Source organism: Lepisma saccharinum, chromosome 25, assembly GCF_977018435.1.
Source record: "Lepisma saccharinum chromosome 25, izLepSacc3.1, whole genome shotgun sequence".
NCBI classification, from domain to species: domain Eukaryota; kingdom Metazoa; phylum Arthropoda; class Insecta; order Zygentoma; family Lepismatidae; genus Lepisma; species Lepisma saccharinum.
This window is the reverse complement of record NC_139253.1, coordinates 39531503-39554204: the sequence shown is the minus strand read 5'-3', so window position 1 is coordinate 39554204 and position 22702 is coordinate 39531503. Positions and strand designations below refer to the sequence as shown.

The 22702-nt window shown below is 40.3% G+C and overlaps 1 protein-coding gene across 1 annotated transcript in view; it reads right to left on the bottom strand.

Annotated features, from left to right (window-relative positions):
- LOC145978532 (uncharacterized) overlaps nucleotides 1-22702 on the bottom strand; it is a 628446-nt gene that overhangs the window by 563383 nt on the left and 42361 nt on the right. Inside the window, exon 2 of the mRNA XM_083111184.1 lies at nucleotides 22209-22574. Coding sequence (XP_082967310.1) covers nucleotides 22209-22431 — 223 coding nt within the window. The 5' untranslated portion in view covers nucleotides 22432-22574. The remainder of the gene's footprint in view (nucleotides 1-22208; nucleotides 22575-22702) is intronic.

Here is a 22702-nt window from a genome sequence, read left to right as displayed (position 1 = left end):
CATGAGTGGTGATATTATGAAATTAATGAACAAAGAACACCTATGCTGGGATTTGAACTCTGCCCAGAGAGGCACAAAATAGACGTAGAGTACGTACAAAAGAAACTGAGATATAATTCCATTTGTATCCCTGACATCAATACATACATATCTAGCTCTGATCCAAAAGGAAGCGCAAGAAATAAGAGATGTTATTAATGAATAAAGAAGGCGGAGAAGAAAGCCAGGAATCAAAAGACGAGGACGAAACTCTCGAGTGCGCACTTGATGCGATCGTGCCTGACGTCAGGTCAGCTTCCGGTCTTCGAAAAATCTTGTTATCGAGCCCTTACCGCACTAATGATGAGAATTACCTTGTTCCCGCCTTGTCCAACCCTTGGGCAGCCACTTCTGCTTTCCCCCTTGAAGAGGGTTCGAGATGGGGAGGTAAGGTCGCCAGTCGATATTTTTGGTGGACGTGCCCGGAAGATTTTCGTCACGCTTTGGCAATTTTCTTCCCAAACTTTTTTTTTTCTTCCTGAGAGCACGATAAGCGGACATGTGGAAGTATTCAATAAGTCTTTTATTAGGAGCCACGCAGAGGTACGTGACCGAATTCATCCTCGCGTTATCTTCAAATTTGGGAATTTATTGGCCGCGTTTCCACATCTAACTTTTGAACCTACTCTCAAGCGTTTATGGGTTTCATCCACTTTAAGTGGATGTTGTATATAATTTGATGTAGAAAGTTGCACATGTACTGCCAGTTGTACTCTTTGCAGGGAGGGGTATAAGGAGTGACCCTTTCTCACTTTCATGGCATCCTGGACTGTATTTTGCAGACTAGCGAGGCTCTGGCGTCTGGCTCCATGCCAGTAAAATCTTGTCTGTGATTTGTCACCTGTCTATATGTTTTTGTGATTGTCCTTTCATCCATCTCATTTCATCCTCAACTTCGAGATTAGCCAAGAGAAGCAGAAAAGCAAAGTAAAATAAACTAAATCAATCCACATCTGGTATCTGTGGAGTAAGGTCACACATAACGATAAAGAAGTGATTAGGCAGAGCGAAGCAGAACAAGCTTCTTGCAAAGGCTGGTAGCTGCAGTCGCTTTTTCCTCTCCACGCAAACCCGGTCCTTCTCCCGTGTTCATTGGTCAAGCTCTCTCGAGTTACTACTTGAGCAAAGACTTGCTTTTGTTCACTCGCTCCAGAGATTTCCGGGACAGAGTATATACTTAATCCAGAACTCTAAAAAGATGAATACTTGTTAATTATTCCTGAATCAATGGCTACTACAGAGAACCTCTACGATAGAGCAATGGTTAACGCTATTGTCTTGACATTGAAGGGGTTTAAGTTTGAATCCCAGAACATTTACATTGCAGCCCTCGCGTCGATGATCTTCCAGCGTAAATGGAAACCGTTGCGAATGTTCAGCGCGGATTGGAACATCACAATACACAGCACGGGCCGAAATAGATCGAACTGATTTTTGATCAAATAAAAAAGAGGCCAAGAAAAGCGTCAAGTTGTCCTTCCTCACTTTAGACATTTGAGAACTAAATAGTCAACACTTCACATTACTAAGGTTCATGTGACAACTAGGCTTTCTCTAAAACCAAATCCTTTCTGTATCCAATTAATATATGAGCAATGGTACTTTCCACTAGAGTTTAACTATCAAATTCTACTACAAAGACAACCGGATGTCATTGAGACTTTTCAATTTTTTTTTCTGATGACGAGAGCAATGTATGCGAAATGTTTGATTCTAACGCAGATTTAACCTGGCTGCTCACCCGATAACACTTGTTCAAATCACATGGCCAGGAAAGCTACAATTCCTACTTTTGAACATAATGGGGTTCATGATCTTATGTAACATAGTCATAGATTACACTACTACCATGGCCTCACGAAAGATGAAAGGTGAGAATCACCGATTAAGCTAGAGAGCCGTGGCTAGAACCAATGGGAGATAGTATTGGCAAGAAGCTTCGTGGAGCCCGTAGATAATGACTCTCTCTGTAACTAGTTGCTGAGGGTATTTATAGTTACCTTGAACAGTCGCTATGGAAACACAGATTTGCTTCGCAGGCAGATTCCAATGGAGTGACTACATAACTATTATTACACACACACACACACACACTACAGATTTAAAAGATTAAGCAGTTAAATAAAACAATGGAAGGTGTCGGTGGAAAAACAGGTAAGACAAATTTCTGTTTTAATGAAGCTAGTGGTGCTCTTTCGAATTAAGATGAAGAGAGGCATCGATGAGAGGTATGAAATGAAGAAAGAAGCAAGTGGGCTATGTGCTTCCTTCAACATTTCATACCTCTCAGTGATGCCTCTCTTCATCTTAATTCCAAAGAACACCACTATACTCTGTCCCAACTAACTGTGAAGCAGGCAAACAAAAACAAGTCTCTCCGCAAGTAGTGGCGTGAGACGGCTCCACCTATGAACACGTAAGAGGGAATGGGATTGCCTGGAAACCGACTGGAGTTACCAACCTTCGCAGCAGCATGTACTGTTTCGCTCTGGCCACTCGATTTCCTTCGCTTCTCTGACGCTATGCGCGGCATTGCTTCACAGTTACCTGGGACAGGGTATAGCTAGCTTAGAACAGAAATTTGACTTACCTGTTTTGTCCCCTGACAAGTCAAATATTTGCATGCATTCACAGATGCGTCAATTGGATTCTTGTTTGAACAATCCACAGAATAATACACATATTGAGGCGTTTCAGTACAACTACTGTTCAACTGCAGACCAGCAAACTCTTTTATATTTTACAAAACTAGTAGGGTCATATCAGAGTTTGGCAACGTATACTTCTGTTCAGACCAGCGCATGAATTGAACTGCCGGAGTGCTTCCACGAAAATTAAAACCGTTCGTTCGCAACGGCCAGTACAACGACTACGTGTATATAGCTATTTTATTGTGTACTATGCATACTCTTGTGTTGCTGTGTGAGAAAATGAGCAGGGAAATTGAAGATACTTTTTCATAGACCCTGTGTGAGAGTATCGTTTCCTCTAAGATATCTACTACCTAAGAACTTATATCGTGAAATAAATATCTGTGTTTCTGCTTCTCCTCCTCTTCATCTTCTTCTCCCTCCTCTTCCGTACAAACTCCTCGCTTTTTCTTCTTTCTCTTCCGAAAAAAACTCGGTTTCTGATTAAATATCCGTTTGAACTGTTGGCTACAGGAGTACTAGTAAGGTGGTACAGTACCATCCAAAGTGCACCTCCATATAAATATGTATCTAATCTATGTATATATAAAAAAATGTATGTATGTATGTATGTTAAGGTATAACTCTCGAACGCCTGGAGCTATATCAACCAAACTTGGTACACATATCACTTCCAATCTAGAAATAAATACTGTGGGTGTAAGACACCCCTGGCATGGCACCCCTAGGGGTGGGGGTGGGAAGGGGTGGCATGTAAAAATAATCGAAAAAGACCGACATTAGTGTGGAATCCATAGTTTTCGGGGTCGCTAAGATGAATAGTAACACTCCCAATGCCGTTCAACTCCAAGACACCCCTGTCACACCTAGCGACCGGGGTGGGAAGGGGGTGACATGTAAAAATAATCGAAAATGACCGGTATTAGTGTTGAATCCATAGTTTTCCGGGTCACTAAAACGAATAGTGACACTCCCAATGACGTTCAACTCCAAGACATCCCTGGCACTCGTAGCGGCGGGGGTTGGAAGGGGGTGACATGTAAAAATAATCGAAAACAACCGATATTAGTGTGGAATCCATAGTTTTCGGGGTCGCTAAGATGAACAGTGACACTCCCAATTCCGTTCAACTACAAGTTCATCACCTATTGGCATGGGGGGTGAGAGAGGGTGAAAAATAAAATGTCAAAAATCACCTACATTAGTGTCGAATCCATAGTTTTCGGAGTCGCTAAGCTAATTGGTAACATTCACCATGACATTTGAGAAGAGAGAGAGAGAGAGAGATAATTGCTTTCTCGATGACGATCAACGAGTTACAGGGGCAGTCTATTAAGTAATGCGGAGTGGATATAAGATCGCCATGTTACTCCCACGGACAACTTCAATAGAAGATTGGGATATTCAGCTAGTATGAAATAAAAGGTAGAATTGAGAGATGTTTAATATGGTAGTAAAATAAGTTTGGTTTCGTCCATATTATCGCAAAAACGAGCATAATCAAAACAGTAATAAATCTGTTACATAATTATGCTAAGCTAAAGTATATGATTTGTGGTATCATAAAAATCCAAGAGGTTCAATTTCTCCCCCCCCCCCTCTCTCTCACTCTCTCGTTTGAGTTTTAAGTTGACCTTATGCACAAAAAGGCGAATCGGGACTGGACCTACAGTTTAAAGAGGGATCCTAACCACTATGTGCCTCCACCGGGTATCGAACTCTCTCTATCTCTTTTCTATGATACTATACTCTGTCCCAGGAGTCTGTGAAGCAAGTGAACGGAAACAATTCTCTCGCAAGTTGTGACTCGACGAGGCTCCACCAATGAACGCGTGAGAGGGGAAGTGACAGCATGGAGGAAAAAACTACCAGCAGTTTGTATCAGCACACTACTTGAGCAACGCCGTGCATAACGTTCCCATACAGCACAAATCTCCCAGGGATATCCATTGGATATCCAGAATGTCCAGATCAGATCCATGGATATCCATTGGATGTCCATTAGATATCCAGAACTGGACATCTAAAACTCGACGAATTCTTGATATCTAATACACAGCCTAAACGTGTGTAGAACTGGCTGTCAGAAACATTGTCCAATATCTGAATATCCAATACGTCGCCAGATCCCTTCCAAAACTGGATATCCAAAACATATCCAGATCTTGTCCAAAAATGTATATCCAAAATACATCCAATTCTGGATATCTAATACATGTCTATAACTGATCTAGAACTTGTTAACCGACAATGAACATAAATAGGATGTGTTTCGAATATTAGAAAATGGACATAGTATTCCCGTTGTGTATACTTTCTCATACTTTATCTTGGAAGTGATCCGAAAATGTCCAAACATATCCATTTCTGGATATCACGTATGGGGACAAATGGATATACAAGGGACGTCCAATGGATGTATATTAGATATCCAGAACTTCCGACCCAAATATCCAAGGGATATCCAATGAATGTATTTTGGACATTTGTGTACTGTGTGGGCTGCAGTCGCTAGATGGCACTGGCAAAATGTATAAAAAAACTAAAGTTTTCGTAACACAAATAATGGCATATTTAATTATAAATATAATGAAAAATTGTGTTTTAACACGCTTCGAAAGATGTGTGAACATTAAGCTACAAGGATGAGAAGAAAATTGAATGCAGTGAATAAAAGTGAATCTCCCATGACCAATCCTTCTGATTCATTACTATATAATCAGGAGCTATGTGCTGTGAAGACAAAACACATCAAGGTATAGGTAATCGTAAGTCGGTCTCTCTTGTGTCACGCATCGTGGGCCAATTATTCCAGGTGGAAGCCGTAAGTCTGGAACGGACAAACGGTACCAATTGTGCCTATACGGTGGTTAGGTGATTGCGAGGAACCTTTTTGGTTGAACACGTTGAGTGGAGCAGACATACGACTTGCACTATTTTTTGAAACTGTTTTCCCTTACTACCTTCATCCTTCCTCTTCTTTTGTCTTGGGCTCTACAATTAGTTTGGAATTTGGATTCGCTTCTTTGGATTGAGTTGTCAGTTGGTTTGAGTTTGTGCCTCTTTTCCCATAGGATTTGCGTTTGTTCTATTGGATCATATAAACAACTCACGGTTGTGGTCTTCTGATATGCATCATGGTCTTCCTGCAACGCTGCTACGACAGCGAGAAGGGGTGAAAACCTTCACCGGAGGTACTAAACGGACGGACGGTCCAAACTCCGAGACAATGCTCAATTCACGAAGTACCAATGATCCAATGCAAACGTCCAGCTATTCCACAAAACACCGACGTCGCAATTCCTATGAAGGATTACCTCTACCTCAACGTCAACGATCTAGATCACCAATTAAACGAGATACAGGAAATACAGCTCATGCAACCCAACTAAAATCCAAACAACAGGATAACAGCTTATACAACTTCCTGCTCACCAATTACGACACCAAATTCAATACAGCAAAACATGTGTTCCAACAAACATCTAAGTATGTACCAAGGGCACAAATTGCACAAATACTGTTCACCCGTAATGGCATCATATTGAAATCACCAGATCCAGACTTTGCAAAACTAATTAGAAACAAAGCTTCTTTTGAAATCTATGGAGCCAAAGCAAACATCCAAACACTAAATGCTTCCATTCAAAAACAACCACCACCACCACATAAATCCCCACTATTATCAGTTGTCATCAGGGGTGTAGAACCTAGTCTAACAGACGAAGAGATTTTTGAGGAACTGGAATGCGAAGGTGTACAAATCCGCAAATGTATCCGTATTCGCAATAACAACGGACCTACATACATGGTGCGGGTCCTAACAGACTCACAAAATGCTGTAGACACACTACTACACAGTGGAGCATACATATACAGACGCAGGTACAAAGTTGAACCATCCCGTTCTCAACAACCTCTTCCATTGCGGTGCGAAAAATGCCAACAGTATAACAAGCACACTACTGCTGCATGTCCAAACCGAGATAAATGCGGATACTGTTCAGGACCCCATTCAACCAAAGAATGTCAAAACCAAACTGCTCCACCAAAATGTGTCACATGTACGGAAAACCATCCTACATACAGCTACAAATGCAAAGCCAAGCCTGAAGCAATACCTGAACACCCCGACCTAACAGTCCCCCTGCGCACCAATGACACTGCTACGGAACCTGACAACTCACTACGACATCCTGTAACAGTGGAAGATCTAATACGTTTCTTCACACTGACTCTCCAAAATGTGCACCCATTTTTAAGAACGCACATATTAACCCAAGTAACGGCATCGGCAAAAACCATTTTCAACTTGCAACATACTCTGGTCCTCACGTGCATTTCCACATATCCCACTTGGAAACTGCGGTTTAAGGTTTTGAATATGGCAGTACGGAATATGTATAATTTTCTATTTTTAAATATCCGATCCGTTCCTAAACGAAAAGCTTTATTGCAACACCTGCTCTTGGAAGAATCTGTTCACTGCTTTGCGCTAAACGAAACCTATCTTGCTCCAAAAATGATCTGTCATATTCCACCATACAACATCTTACGCCACGATGGCCCGCCGGGCTTAAGAGTAAACGGCGGCACAGCAATTGGAGTAGATAGAAAATTACCATATCGAACAGTTACCTTCCCACCACACTTCCACTTGCCAGAACATACTGCTAGTACAATTTACTTTCCATCCCGGGTCGTTACATTTGCTACCATCTATGTAAGACCAGGGGAGACTATTCCATACCAATTCTTTCAACATATCCAAACCCTTAGCAAACATTATATCATAGCAGCGGACATCAATTATCATAGTCGAACCATGCAAGACAAAACAAACTTTTTACAATTTCTGGACCAAAACACTACAGCAGAATTCCATGTACTGCCCAGAGCCACACGTCCCATAAGTAACACCACCCCTGACGTTGTTATAACATCAACATCTCTAAGTGCCTGCTTGAACATATCTGTGCTGGATTCCATCGGCAGTGACCATGACCCAGTGAAAATTACCTTAAATCTTGGTAACCGCAATACGAGCAGTACAATACAACCTCGAAAAATCTGGTGTTACAACAAAGCGAACTGGGAGGCATATAGTGAAAAGCTACAGAATGCTTTTTCTCACCCGCATCCAGAACCAAACAATTCAGAGGAACTCGATACGGCGGTGGAACATCTTACTGCTCAGATTACCAGTGCGGCAACCACTAACATACCTACGACCACTCTCAATAGTTACAAACCAAAGCTACCTCCGCAATATCTTCACCTAATCACAGCATCACGACGAGCATACAGGGACTATCTCCATACCAGAAATCCTGAATCCCTTAACTTACACCGTCAATGGCTGCGTACAGTTCATAACTATATAAAAGCTTATAAACAACGTCGATGGATTGAAACGTGCAACCAATTGAGTGACGAAAGCCATCCCACAAAATACTGGAAACGTTTCAAGGTGCTCACTGGACAATCCAGTAGTACTCCTTATCCCATAACAATCAAGGACGCAGCTCTAAACACAGACACTGAAAAAGCTTATGCCTTCGCAAATGCCTTGCAAGACACTTTCACTCCGACACCGCAACTAGCTCCAAATCTCCGCCTCCAGACCAAAATTGACAGAGTCACAAACCCCAATAACAGGCAACTGCAACCCAGTAATACGCACACTATTGATCCTACAAATGCTCTAACTGTTCCTATCACAACAGACGATATTATCAATACTGTGCGTAGGAAGAGAAACACTGCTCCCGGATTGGACAATATCACATACGTATTGATTAAACAGGCCCCGCTTGCATTGCTGTCCTTTCTGGCCATTATCTACAATTTTATCCTCCGCACAGGACACTACCCGACAGACTGGAAGATTTCAAAGGTTCTAATGTTCCCAAAACCAAACAAAGATAGTACCAACCCAACAAACTATCGACCTATTCAGCTCACATCAACCTTTAGCAAAATATTCGAACGCATCATTGTTCGACGCATACACATGCACTTACAAGCACACAGTTTACTTCCGTCGCACCAAGCAGGCTTTAGACCTCAACACAGTGTCCTTGATAATTTATTAAAACTAACGACTCGCATCACAAATCATTTCAACACATCCAAACCATCCTGCCTAGTACTATTCGACCTGGAGAAAGCATTTGACAAAGTATGGCATACTGGGCTCATCTACAAGCTCCATAAATTCCACCTACCGCTTTCCTATGTCAGATTAGTACACAGCTTCCTAACAAACAGGGTCGCCTATGTCACTGTAAATGGAGCAATGTCATACCCCATTTTCCCTTACTCTGGCGTTCCACAGGGTGCTGCTTTATCACCATTACTCTACATACTATACGTTGCCGATATGCCAAAACCCCCACAAGTTTCTATCTACCAATTCGCTGACGACACCGCATTTCTCGCCTGTTGTTCAACCATCCAAGCCATAAACAAAACTCTCCAACCAGCTATAAACTCCTTCCAAAGATGGTGTGACACATGGCGTCTCACAATTAATGCTCTCAAAACACAAGCATTGGTGTTTCTGCAGACAGGCTGTCGCTCGAAGATCCAAAGGAACCCAACATTATTAAACATCAAAATACGGGGAACTCCAATTCTGCCTGCCACCACTGCAAAATACCTGGGAGTCATATTTGACTCCAAGCTAACCTGGAAACCTCAATTGCTCAACATCGTCCAAAAAGCTACAAATCGTCTGAGCTTGCTCAAACGGCTAATTGGAACATCCCAGGTTGTCCTACATACCTACAAGGCTTTCCTTCGACCAGCAATTACTTACGGCCACACTGCATGGATATCAGCCCCAGACTCATTCTATCACAAACTACAAGTTCTGGAAAGACATGCTCTTCGTTTGGCCTTCAGAGTAGTCCTACCAAGTCCTACACGACTACTGTACGAGCGAATAACCTTTCCCGAAATCACAACCCACATCGAAGCCATTCGTCACAAATATATAACTGGTAGAATGAACTCGCACCATCCACAACTTCTTAGCACAATGTACGAAGATGCTCTACACGACTGCCTTCCCACATACCACTGCACACCATTACAGCATCTCTTAACCATGTACACCTTCCTGATAGATCCACAGCATCCTGACTACCAGCTGTATAATATCCATCATCCTCCGGAACTACGGCACGTGATATATCCAACACATGCCGCACCATAACAAATTATTACTTTCCTAACTGAAGTAATTTTCCCACTACTGCATAAATAAGATCAAAGTGAACTACCCTCAGAATAAGTAAATATGTACCACTTCATTACTGAAAACACTTAGACCATCACCTTGCAAGGGAAAACATTTATGGAAACAATTCACTTACCAAAGAGAAGGTGTACCCTTCTAAATGGAAAACGAGGACAAAAAAAAAAAAAAAAAAAAAAAAAAAAAAAAAAAAAAAAAAAAAAAAGCTGTGAAGAAAAACTAGCTCTGTTTGGATCAGTGATCGGTTAGTTCGTATGAACTTTCCAGCCTGATCATTACTTGTGCGTAATTAGAGATCGGTTAGTTCATTGAACTCTCCAGCCTAATTATTGCCTATTTTTGTGGGAGCAGGAAAAGGTTTATTATCCATTTTGCCTTGACTCATCTCACTCAACAGGTCGCTAGGTGCCGTGGCTTGCCGTGAGTTGATAGGTTCCTGGAGATGAGGCCTTGCTCGAAAAGGTTTATTATCCATCCTGTGAAGAAAAACTGACACACTTACTCAGAGATCGGTTAGTTCATATAAACTTTCCAGCCTGTTCATTACCAGTGCGTAGTTACAGATCGGTTCGGATCGAATCGCACACACACGATGAACTACTGAAAACTTATTACTTATATTTTATACTTATGAATTCAATGTATAATTTTATTATTGTATAATCTTTATATTAACTTTATTGTATTATCATGATCAATGTGTTTTTTTTTCTTTTCTATGTTTTTATTCATTTATTGTATCTTTGACAAGGGTTGGTTGTAAGAACGGCCCACGAGGCCGAAACAGGCCTGCTTAAATAAAGACCATTCTATTCTGTTGAACTATCCAACTTGACTGCCTATTTTAAGGGGGAACAAGTAAAGTAACGTCCCCCTTGATGTCGAAAAAATGTCCAAAATATCAAAAACCTATCCATTTCTGGATATCTTTTGGATATCACGTATGCGGACAAATGGATATCCAGTGGATATCTTTTGGACATTCCTGGATATCTATTGGATATCCAGAACTTTCGACACAAATATACAAAAGATATCCAGTGGATGTCTTTTGGACATTCCTGGATATCTACTGGATATTCAGAACTTCCGACAAAAATATCCAAAAGATATATTTTGGATATCACGTGTGCGGACAAATGGATATCCAGTGGATATCTTTTGGACATTCCTGGATATCTATTGGATATCCAGAACTTTCGACACAAATATACAAAAGATATCCAGTGGATATCTTTTGGACATTTGTGTGCTGTGTGGGTTAGAGAAGGGGAGAAAGCGAGTGGGCAGAGCAAAGTTCTCTCAGCAAGTAGTGACTCGAGAAGGCTCCACCAATAAACGCGTGAATGCATGGATGGGAAAGCAGCTACCAGCCGTTTGCAGCAGCGCGCCCTGCATTGCGCCTCCCGCTCGCTTTTCCCCCTTCTCTGCCTTATGTCCCGCGTTGTTCCAACGACTGCTGGGCCGGAGTATATCTCCCTTGCTCTTTCCTACGCCTCTTTTTCTCTCTTCCTATTGCGTTCTGGATTATTATTCTGTGTTTTGTTTATTCCGCTTCTACAATACTTTCTCTTGAACTTTTCAAGGTCCGAATATTTAATACAACGAAGAAGAACGTGCATACAACAGACAAGAAATAAAGAGTAACAGCCGATCTTCCAAAGAAAAACAAGAGAAAATCGTACTTTAAAAAATTCAAATTATGCCAAAGGGAACGAAAAAGAAAAATAGAGCAAAAGAACCACCAATGCAAGAGAAGAACATTAACATTTCAATTTAAACCAAAGATTTGTATAAGTTAGTAAAAACAACGCGAAGAGACCCCTTTCCAGCGAATATATAAGGAAAAGTTCATCTAATGAAAAGGATTGAATTAAAGTACTTCCCAAGTTAACATAAATTTGTAGGAAAACATAATAGGGGGGCCAATTTCTATGCAAAATGGTCGGTTTACCAAGCTCTCTCCGTAGAAATCTTTGTTAGAATTGCTAAGAGACTCTGGGACACCTAAGGTTCTGTGCAAGAAGGAAAAATCTCACACTTCTTCGCCAAGATCAGAGATTCCGAAGAAGGAAAAACACAAGGGGCGGCGAAAGTTTAGAAACGAAGGGTAGGAAAATAAGGAATTATACGAAGCGAAGGAAAGAGTTGAAAATGCTGTGATTAAATTTATTAACATTCTCTTTATGCAGTGGTTCTCTGGACGAATACTTCTGAAGTTGGTTTTGAAAATGTGTATGTTTTGAATTATGAGTTCTTGGTGTAATGAGTATCAAGTAACTGACTTCCAACATCCACTTTTGTCTTGCAATTTTTAACAGGGAACAACATGAAAGCGAAGACAGTTTACATTATGCGGAGATGAATAATATATTGTCTTATCGATACTCTGGTAATGGTGGTGTATTATATGCAGCACTGGGCGTATATATATTTAAATATACAAAGAACGGTATGATTTTACAATGAAATAAAATAAAAAACTATTTCAGATACACCGAAACTTCTTATATTACTTTGAAGCTTAGTTTATTACATTATGTTTTGAATAACACATCATTTAAGTGTCCACCTCGACTTCGTGCACACGAGTGAATTCGATGAACCCAATTTTCGATGACTTTGTGCAATAACTCGGGCCTAATGTCCCGAATGCAGCTTTCGATGTTCAATCTTAATGCGTCAAGGGTTCGTGGTGTGTTTGCATAGATTATAGATTTCAAATAACCCCACAAAAAGCAATCTAAAGGAGTTAAATCACTACTTCTTGGAGGCCACCTAACAGTTGCATTTCTTGAAATTATCCTTTCACCAAACTGTTCTTGCAATACGTCGATAGTGGCATTAGCAGTGTGACATGTGGCACTGTCTTGTTGGAACCACATGTCCTCCAAATCAATTTCATCTAAATTTGGCCACACAAATTCTGTTAACATCAATCGGTACCGCTCAACAGTCACTGTAACTGCTTCTTCTACCTCGTTTTGGAAAGACAAAATGGTCCGATGATGCCACCATGTCATAAACCACACCTTTTGCGGATATAAGGGCTTCTTGTGAATCTCTTGTAGATTGTTTTCACACCAAAAACGACAGTTGTTGTTAACATATCCACTTAACCAGAAATGAGCTTGATCTGAGAAGCTAAATTTTTGCCCAAAATTATGATCCGTTTCAAGTTCAAAAAACGTCTAAAATGTTTCGATAATAACCAAGCGTTCTTGAAGTGTGCATTTAGCTATGATGAATTGTCACAGTATAATAAACACAAATGAAAACTAGTGACAGTTATAAACATTTAAAGCATAGTTGCCAGTTCATTTAAAAATCATATCATTCTTATTGCAAAACGTGGCCGCGGTGGCTCAGGGGCGGCCCCTGTGGCGGAGTGGTTAGCACATCGCGCTACGACGCCAGGGGTCCCGGGTTCGATTCCCGGCTCGGCCATGGATGTTTGTGATTGTCTGTCCTGAAAAGTCTTGAAATTGAAATATGAATGAAATGATATGAGTGAATGAAGTGTGATGGGGGAAGCTTCCGCATAGGGGCTTTCCTTTTTATAAAAAAAAAAAAAAAAAAAAAAAAAAAGTCGGTAACGCGTCTGACTACCATGCTCAAGGTCCCGGGTTCGATCCCCGGCCGGTTCAAATCCGGGAACTTTTCTAACGGTGGAAGCGGCCCCGGCGCCCACCCAGCGTCGAATAACATGGGTACCTGGGGGAAACCCTGGGGGGTAAAGGCGGTCAGGGGCGTGATGCTGATCACATCACCCCCACTCACGACAGGATCAAGAAAGTGTGGGGCGTTACCCCCACACCTCCTATACGCCTTCATGGCGTGGTGCTATGCACAGGGGAACACTTTACCTTTTTTTTTACCTTATTGCAAAACCCTTTATATCATAATATTTAACAGTCATCTTTTGGTCAACTGCTTCCGGTTTGATTTCTCATATGTCATCTTGCAAATACTACATAGAAATTATCAGAACAACTTCGGTTAGATTCAGTGAATCCTGCGTAGGAATTATCGGAAATGCTGCGGTTAGGTAAAGTGAAACGTACGTAAGAAGTGGTAAAGTGTTAAAGTAATTGGAGCGGACTTGTGAATTTTCATAGAATGCTAAAAAAAGAGGAACTGATAATTGATCAAAACAGTTCGACTGGAATACATATGCTGCAATGTTCTTTGATTTGGCTTTTGTTATTTTGCGTCGCTTTTCTGCCGTTTTGGGCTAATTGCTTGTAATCGTTTTCGCTAGCATCGCAGACCCTATATAAAGGCCACAGCTTAGCTAGCAAGTTAGTTCGACTCCGCCTGCGGGCGAGAGAAGGTGTGCTCCGCTACGGCGAGAGAAGAAATAAACTAATAAAAGTATATTCCTAAAGTAAGTTTTCCAAAATAGAGGTGGAACTCATTTTCTTAAATTTATAGAATTCTCAATTTCTTAGATTCTTAGAAAGGTCATAAAAATAGAGGTGCGACTCGTACAATTTGTGACGTGACGGGTTCGTTACACGCTACGATGAGGATAAATGATTGAGACAGACTCACAAAGACATCATGTCCGAACCATGAATCGAACCCTGGACCTTTGGCGTCGTAGCGCGCTGTGCTATGCAGTAATGTTATATTGAAGGGTAAGTATACACGTTGAAAGTACACATGATGGTCTAATTCTTCTCTGCCAAATTGTCTTCTGGTCCCCACGGAAAATAGCTTCCATCAAGTATTAAATGGAAACTACATATTAGGTTCCATTGTTGAACTAATCATAAAATGCTCATTGAGCTCTTGTAACATAAGTACATTTTAATGTTATACATTTCTAAGTTCTATCCCAGGCAATGGAAAAGAATTCCTTCTTCCGGAATGTATTGGTATTGCAAGAATTTGAATTATTAATACGCGTACAAGAATTAAAGGATCAAATCAGTAACTCTGAAGTTCGTCCAAACCTTTGTTGACAGTATTGATACATACAAGTTATGTGTTGTTTTGCATATTAAATGCTATAAGATTACCTCTTCTATTTTCTTCAATTGGAACACTTTATTCATATAATCTGTAATCTTCGGGAACATACTTCCAACATATTTATAAATATCCAGTTAATTAGAATACTATAATAAATTACAATTTTTCCAACGAGAAAAGGTTGTTAGTTGGACCATTATTGTATTATCGCCACTGTATTGTTTCTGGCACAAAGAATGTCCATTTTGGTAGTTACCTATCAACAGATGGAAACAGGTAAGAAGGCAAGACCTCAAGAAAAACAGTGCCATTTACGTAGAAATCACGCATGGGTCCTTTTGTTATAACAGATTTAAGTTGATCTTATGCAGTGAGCAGGTACTCGTACACGGAACATGCCCCCACACTTCCTGTTGAAATGCTGGCTTCCGATCGATAGTACGTCAATATTGGTTTAAGTCGAACCAGCAGCTAAATGCTTCGAGGTGGATGCCATGAGGGTAGGTTGACTGGACACTTCATACTACGTAGTGTCAGCATCTGACTTATTCATGTACTAAAGGCACTTAGTAGTGTCGACGCCTGTTAATCAAGGGGTCCTGGGTTCGATATCCGGTGGAGACACATAGTGGTTCGGATTCCACTTTAAACTGTAGGTCCAGTCCCGATTGGCCTTCCTATGGACTTAAAACATGAACTTAATTAATCAATCAAAACTAGCATTGGACGATATATCGCGATATTGAAAATAATATCGTCCATGCAATATCATCTAGATGATATATCGTCACCATATTTTGGCGATCTCGTATATTGTGTCAGCGATATATCGTCACGATAGTTAGCGATATATATGTCGTGGTGACGATGTATCGTCGAAATCACGGTATGGAAAAAAATAAGTATCGTATAGTCTGAGACGATATGTTCTTGAAGATATATCGCGATATCAAATTTCCGATATCATCCATCCCTAAATTCAAAATCTTCTCCTTTCCTCTACTTCCTTCTCTCTCGCATTACCTTCCTGGCGTAGGCTATTTTTGCGAGCACAGAGAGTAGGCTATGACACGGGGAATTGGAGCCAACCCCTGGGGGGTAAATCAATGCAACGGGGGTGCTAAAACAGGATCCGTTGCCGTCAAGCACGACCTAACCACGAAATCGAACAACGGCTCGAGTACACGCCGGTACAAGTATCGACATGCGTTTCTTGCTGCAACAACGCATTAACGTCAGCCTCCTTGGTTCGCCCCCGAGAAGTCCAGAGCCGCATTGATCCGATGTCTTTCCATTGTTAAGTCCCCCTCGAACTGTTAACTTTGATAATGGCGCCGACTTGGAGGCAGTAATGGATGCGGGTGGAGGAATTTTCTATGCTTGTCTTCCATGTCAATGAAGGGAAGTTACTGTGGAAATGAGCTCAGCGCCTCTACCGGCTGAGGAACAAACTGTTATCAACAGCGCCTCTCCCTCCTTGCCATTCTTCTCTCAACAATGGAAATCGACATATAAACACTGGCGCACCAGGGAGTCCATTGTTGTCGAACAATCCTTACGATGACTGTCCTTGTCGCTAAGCAACGGCGTGCTATCATCTATTCGTGTCTCTTTCTTCGATGGTTCAGAATGTGTTGATAGATAAACTACATATCCTGTTGTTAATGGTTTATTCCCTACCTGACTGAGGCGTTTATGCGAGGTAAGTCGCATCAAGAATAAGACAACAATATTTACACGGAATTATAGGATTTTGTTGGGTATTGGTTGTGATCAGGGGTGCCCAGGAGGGGGATTCATGACGAGCCTGCGTCATGAATTTTTTGGGAGGACAACATCTTATAGTTTAGCTTCACACAAAAATGAGGGGGATCGTTTCGTTTGACTTTTTATTGACTTTAGTTATGGTTATTATGTACAGTTTTTCTACCTACCTGTGGGTGATCGCTGCGATGGGGTTGAAACAAAACATCACCCCTTTATGTCTTTAGCATCGGTTTGGAAAGGGCGGGGGGGAGGGGGCGTGATGTTCGCATTAATACAAGGTTAGTGAGGCAGACACAATGTTAAGGGTCCCGTGTTCGATACCCGGTGGAGGCACATAGTGGTTCGGATCCCACTCAAAACTGCAGGTCCGGTCCCAATTAGCTTTACTGTGCATAAAGTGGACTTCAAACACAAATTCATTCGATCAATCAATCACAAATTGTTAAGAATAAAGTTCAGCACACTAACGATTTTAAAAGTGGCGGAAAATGAGGAAATTATCAATAAGTTTGCTGCAACAACTTTGCAACGTGAAAAGTTATCATTCGTGTAAAATGTTATTTCAATCAATGTCAAAGTAATACGTATACAATATACATGTAAATGTTTTTATTGTAAACAATACGTAAAGTAAAGATATATTGCTTAAAAATGTCTGCATTATATTGTTCCGCAATATCATTTTAGTAAATAATTTGAGTAAAAAATATGGCATGGGAGGGGGGCGGGGGGAATGCGTCTTAGGCCTTTCGGGGGGGATGGGCACCCCTGGTTGTGATTCTACACACGCAAAACTAACTCTGTCAATTCTAGTTGATACACCAGAAACTCATCCATTGTGTACGAGTTTTATCTTTCTACCTTTGTCAAGAATTAGGCTTACAGTATGATGCATTTTTGTGTATCACTTGTAAAGGTAACGCCAAAGTACATCACATGATGCAAGTAAGTATTCCTTTCTATGTCGAACTGTACTTAAATGCATGAATTGATGCTTTTTTGGATGCACCTTTCTGCATCTTTTTTAATGATGAACCTAAACATTTGGTCTGAGCTACAAACATTATGCATTTTTGTTTCGGCTGATGCATTTACTTTCCTGTGTCTAAGGGTTTACTTCCTGGACTTAACATGGTGTTAGATTGATGACAACACTTCAACTACAACACATGCATAACTGATAAAACTAATTGAACATCGTGCCTTCATTGAAGATAAATCTCCATTATTATACATATAAATAGGATGGCGCAAAAGTATTAAGGTACTTCATACGCGGAATTTATGTTTTGGGAAAACTCTGAAACGCAAAGGTTTATAATTTTTCTCTGTTGTTGTTTTCTAGAAATCCAGAAATTTTTTGTGCACGAATTACGTATTTGCATATAAGATTGCGATGAGAAGATCCCTTGCCGCAAACCTCGCCTGCGAATATGCTATAATATTATTGTTGGCTGTTTACATAATTATTCATCCACTATTTAGACACTTTAATAGGCAGGCGATGTGTGTGGGAGGAAATGAAAGAAACACCAGTCCTTTGCGCCAAGTAGGGCTCTAGAGAGAACAAGTGAGAGGTGAAGTGAATGTTTTGACAGCATCCGTTTACAGCAGTTCGCATCACTTTGCTTCTCCAACTCGCTTTTCTGCCGTTATGCGCGACCTTCTTCCACAGATTCCAGAGACGGAGTATAGCACACAGAGAGAATAGTAAAGTTTACAGGGTTCTCATTAGAGAGACCTGTAGGACTGTTAAGATGAAGATGGGATGGCAATATTAAGATCAACCTGAATGTAAATGGCAAGGATGGATTCATCCGGTCAAGAATAGGGACAATTGAAAGACCTATGTTGTTGCGGGAAAAAGCAGGAGTTAGATAATTCTGCAATTGAGAAACTCTTCTTTTTATAAGTGCATCGAGCGAATAGTAGGATAAAACAATGAAAAAATACCTATCCTAACTACAATGATCTACCTTCGTAACTTCAGGATTTTTTCCTCTAACTTTGGCAATTGTAACAAAGAGATGGAGAACGGGGGGAGGAAATAAACTAGTACAATCTTATTTACACGTATTTATTAAGTTCAATACTAAATGACAATCTTCAGTTATTGCTTGAATAATATTCATGTCTCCTGATGGTAAGGAGAAAATATCCTCTCGTTCATTTCTACTTTTAGAAATACATACACATGAAATTCTAGAGGTAGAGCATGTTAATTTCACTTTAGGATTATTTATATTGCCTTGACAGTGGCATATTCAGAATGGGTTTACCTTTCTTTTTTTTACTAGTTACCTGTGCATGTTCCCATAGTTTAATGACACGGTGTCTTGAGAAGCAGTACGAAGTAAAGTTATCTATATCCGTCATTGATGCTTGTTCTTTCTTGGCGTAGACAATACGTATAAACTGACCTTCAACTGGCCCGCCCATCTGCCCCATTTTAAAAATGTCAATAAAAAACCTTCTATGAATTTAAAATATATGTTTCCATATATAAGTATACCTTGGTTTGCAGTTTGTGAATATTTTGTAGAAATATTGCAAATTCTCATTGTATAAGTTTTGCTGTTGTTGATGTTACTTAAAGCATATCCTAATGAGGATCATGGTCTTTGGACTTTACATGTTTACATTCTTTATGCAAAACTAAAAAGAGAAGATAAAAAAAGAAGACTGCAAGATGTAAGACAAAAAAATAGAGATAGTGACTGGTAGAGAAATAGAATACAGGCGCGCGCGCGCAAACAGAAGAGTGGTAGATAGATATAAATAAAATGACAGGTACAGGGAGCAGAAGGAGGAAGATGTGAAAGTGAAGAAAGGGAGGGGAATGAAAAGGGAAGTAAACAATTGGATCAGGTGGGTAAAGTAACAATGTTTAGATTTATACTGCCCACCTAATATACGAATGTCTACTTTCTACCCGCTCACTCGCGGTTTTCTGGCTTCGTTCCTCTCTCTCAAGATAAATACCATTACAAGCTCTGAGTACATTACCACCCAATCAACTGATGTGGCATCATAGTAACCTCTGGCAAAACGATTCGTGGGGTGCAAACTCAAACTCAGCATCAAAACTCTGGAGAAATAGATGCGGAAACATAAATACAGAGAGTGAGAGGGAGGAAGAGGGAGAAAGGCACTTTCCTCGAAATATATATATTCCCATTTAGAGTCCTTAAACTTTCGAGAGAGTCTCCACACCGTGGCTCGACCACCAGGTGTTACCTCCAGAATCGCATCACCTGAACGTGTGAGAGCGAGTTGAAAAAATATGCACGACGGTTTTGCAGAACTTTGTCAAGTGCCTTCGGCAAGTCCACTTCAAAGTGGAACCCGGTGCCTTCGCCGCGTGTGGAAGGTGCAGGCGTTATTCCAGTTGGCCGCCGAGCTCTGCTGGAACTTCGGACTTCCTCCTTCGGGAGAAGGAATAGAGAGAGAGAGAGAGTCCAAAATCCCTCGACATGAACTTTCATGTGAACCTGTCAACTCTAGATATTCATGAACTTTCTACTATCACGGTCTCCAACATTTGCACACATTCTAAAGTTGCTATGTGTAACCCACCGTATGCTGCCGAGTATCGTACTCAGTTTAAAACTTCAACTGCTGGGTTACGGTCAAGCACACAGTTGGGTACTTAGGTAAATAGTACAGTCCATTTTGTTAGTACATTTGCACTGCCATAAGAATACCATAACTTTTACAATTTCTGTTAAACGACAAAATTTTAACACATTGTAAGGAAATGATTGTTTAAAAAACTTACACCACTGGTTCATAGACTTAACTTGTGTTTGAAACGTCCTTTCAAAATCGCGTTTTTTTTATTTCACATTGGCCAATCTCGGTGGTGGAGTTGTTAATTTAACGCGTCAGGTAGGAATTCTAGGCAAGTATAGTTGTACAAATTTATTTGTCCCTAGTGTCTCATCCTCATTGCCATGATTACGCTAGAGATGTAGAAGTAAGAAAAATGAAACAAAATTGCGTTGTAACCAGCACAATGGTGTTTCAGGGGCAAGTACAGAGGAATATTTGTTAACTTAGGATGAAGTATACGTTGGTCATTTCGACACGCTCTTGCCTGCTAATAATGGGTCATAAGATTAATAAATATTTTACGTATCAAGTAGCGACTAGTCCATCCACTGCTTAAATAATTTACACAATGTTACACTTACATTGAATCAATGTTGTGCACAAAATCAAATCGCGTGTTCAATAAATGTTAACTTGAGAAATATCTGCTAATAATATGAACCACATGGCTACTAAATTATTGTTACGAGCATGAATATAAATCAATGTTAACTAGAGACAAATTAATCACATATACCAGTCTTTCACGTACAAACTGAAAATTTACTTCGTTGAAGTTATGTAAAATTATAAACTATTACTATGTGCATTCATGGCACTGTGCAATTCAAAATGGATATAGCCCAGATAATAATCAAATAATGCCAGAATAAATGAGCACGATATTGGTTGCTGCGAAAGGTTTGCTGGGTATCTTGGGAAAGTTTGTGTTTAAATCCACTTTATTCACACGTAAGCTAACCGGTACTAGATTTCAGATTATAATGAGCCCAGATTCAGAAATAGAGAGAATAATGCGTGAAATGGTTATGGCGAAATAATGGTGATAGAAAGAGAAAAGGAGAGAGGACAGTGGAAAGAAAGAAAAGAGAGGAAAGTGAAATGAGAAAAAGAGACAGAACAGTGGAATGAGAGAAAAGGATAGAGTAAAATGGGGAGATAGAAAAGGAGACAAGACAGTGAAAAGGAAGAAAATGAGACATAGTAGTGGAAAGAGAAAAGGAGGCAGTAGTGGAAAGAGAATAAGAGAGTGTAAAATGAAGAGAAAAAGAGAGTGTAAAATGGAGAGAAAAGGATAGACAGGACAGTTGAAAGGGAAAAATTAGACACAGCACTGGAATGAAAAAAGGAGAGAGTTAACTGAAGAAAGCATAGTGGAGAATTACAAGATAAGATAGTGAATGAATAAAGCTCTGTATAATAGAAGAGAAAAAAAGAGGTAGAGGAAAAGAAATTAAAAAGTTGAGATTGAAATGAGTTAGAAAAATAGAGATAGGCTGGACAGAAAAAGAAAGTGCACAAACGTCTATCTTAAAAAAAGGAACGGAAAAAGTAAAATAAAGAGATCGAGAGAGAAGGTGGAAGAGCGGGGTTTCCTGAAAACAACTGCTATGAACACCAATCGTACTAACTTCACTATTGCCAAGAAAAAGGTCGAGCGTTAAAGCTAGGTTGAAGAACAAAATATATATTGAGTTTGTCACTTGTACAAAGAAAAGAAAAAGCACAAATTAAGTTAATAATTTTCGTTGTAAATCAATGTAGCATCAGAGATTCTTTATTGCCGCAGAAGGATTACGACAACATGGTTGGTCGTCCAAATGAAACTATAACTTACGTGAAACTTTAAACCACACAGGCAACCAATGCAAAGATACATTAAAAAGAAAACTAGCACTTACCGAACACCACCATCTTCTTGGCCATAAAATCCTCATCCTCGAACGTGGAAACCTTGCACTTGTATTCTCCAGTGAGGTCGGTAGTGGGCTGAGTGATCTGCAGAGCTCGATACATGGTCATCTCGTCGTTAGTAGCGCGGTATTCGAGGTTTACCCTGTCTCTCAGGACACCAAGGGCGCTTGGCTTGGTTTTAGGGATCCACTGGTACACGGGAGCGGGCATGTTGTTGAAAAACCACTTCACGACCAGCCCTTTGGTCTCGTACTCCTCGTATGTGTATTCACAGTCCAACACCACTGAGCTCTGTGTCCCATTTTGTATTACTTTCGGTACTGTGAGGCCCTTTATTCGTACGCACTCGGCACCTAGAAAAGGAGAGATACATTAGTTCTCGGAATCGGAAAACTGAAATACTGACAATAAAGAAAATGGAGTGTAAAGTATATAATTTGCATACACATTCATGAATCCACTGTAATTTTATATATTTACC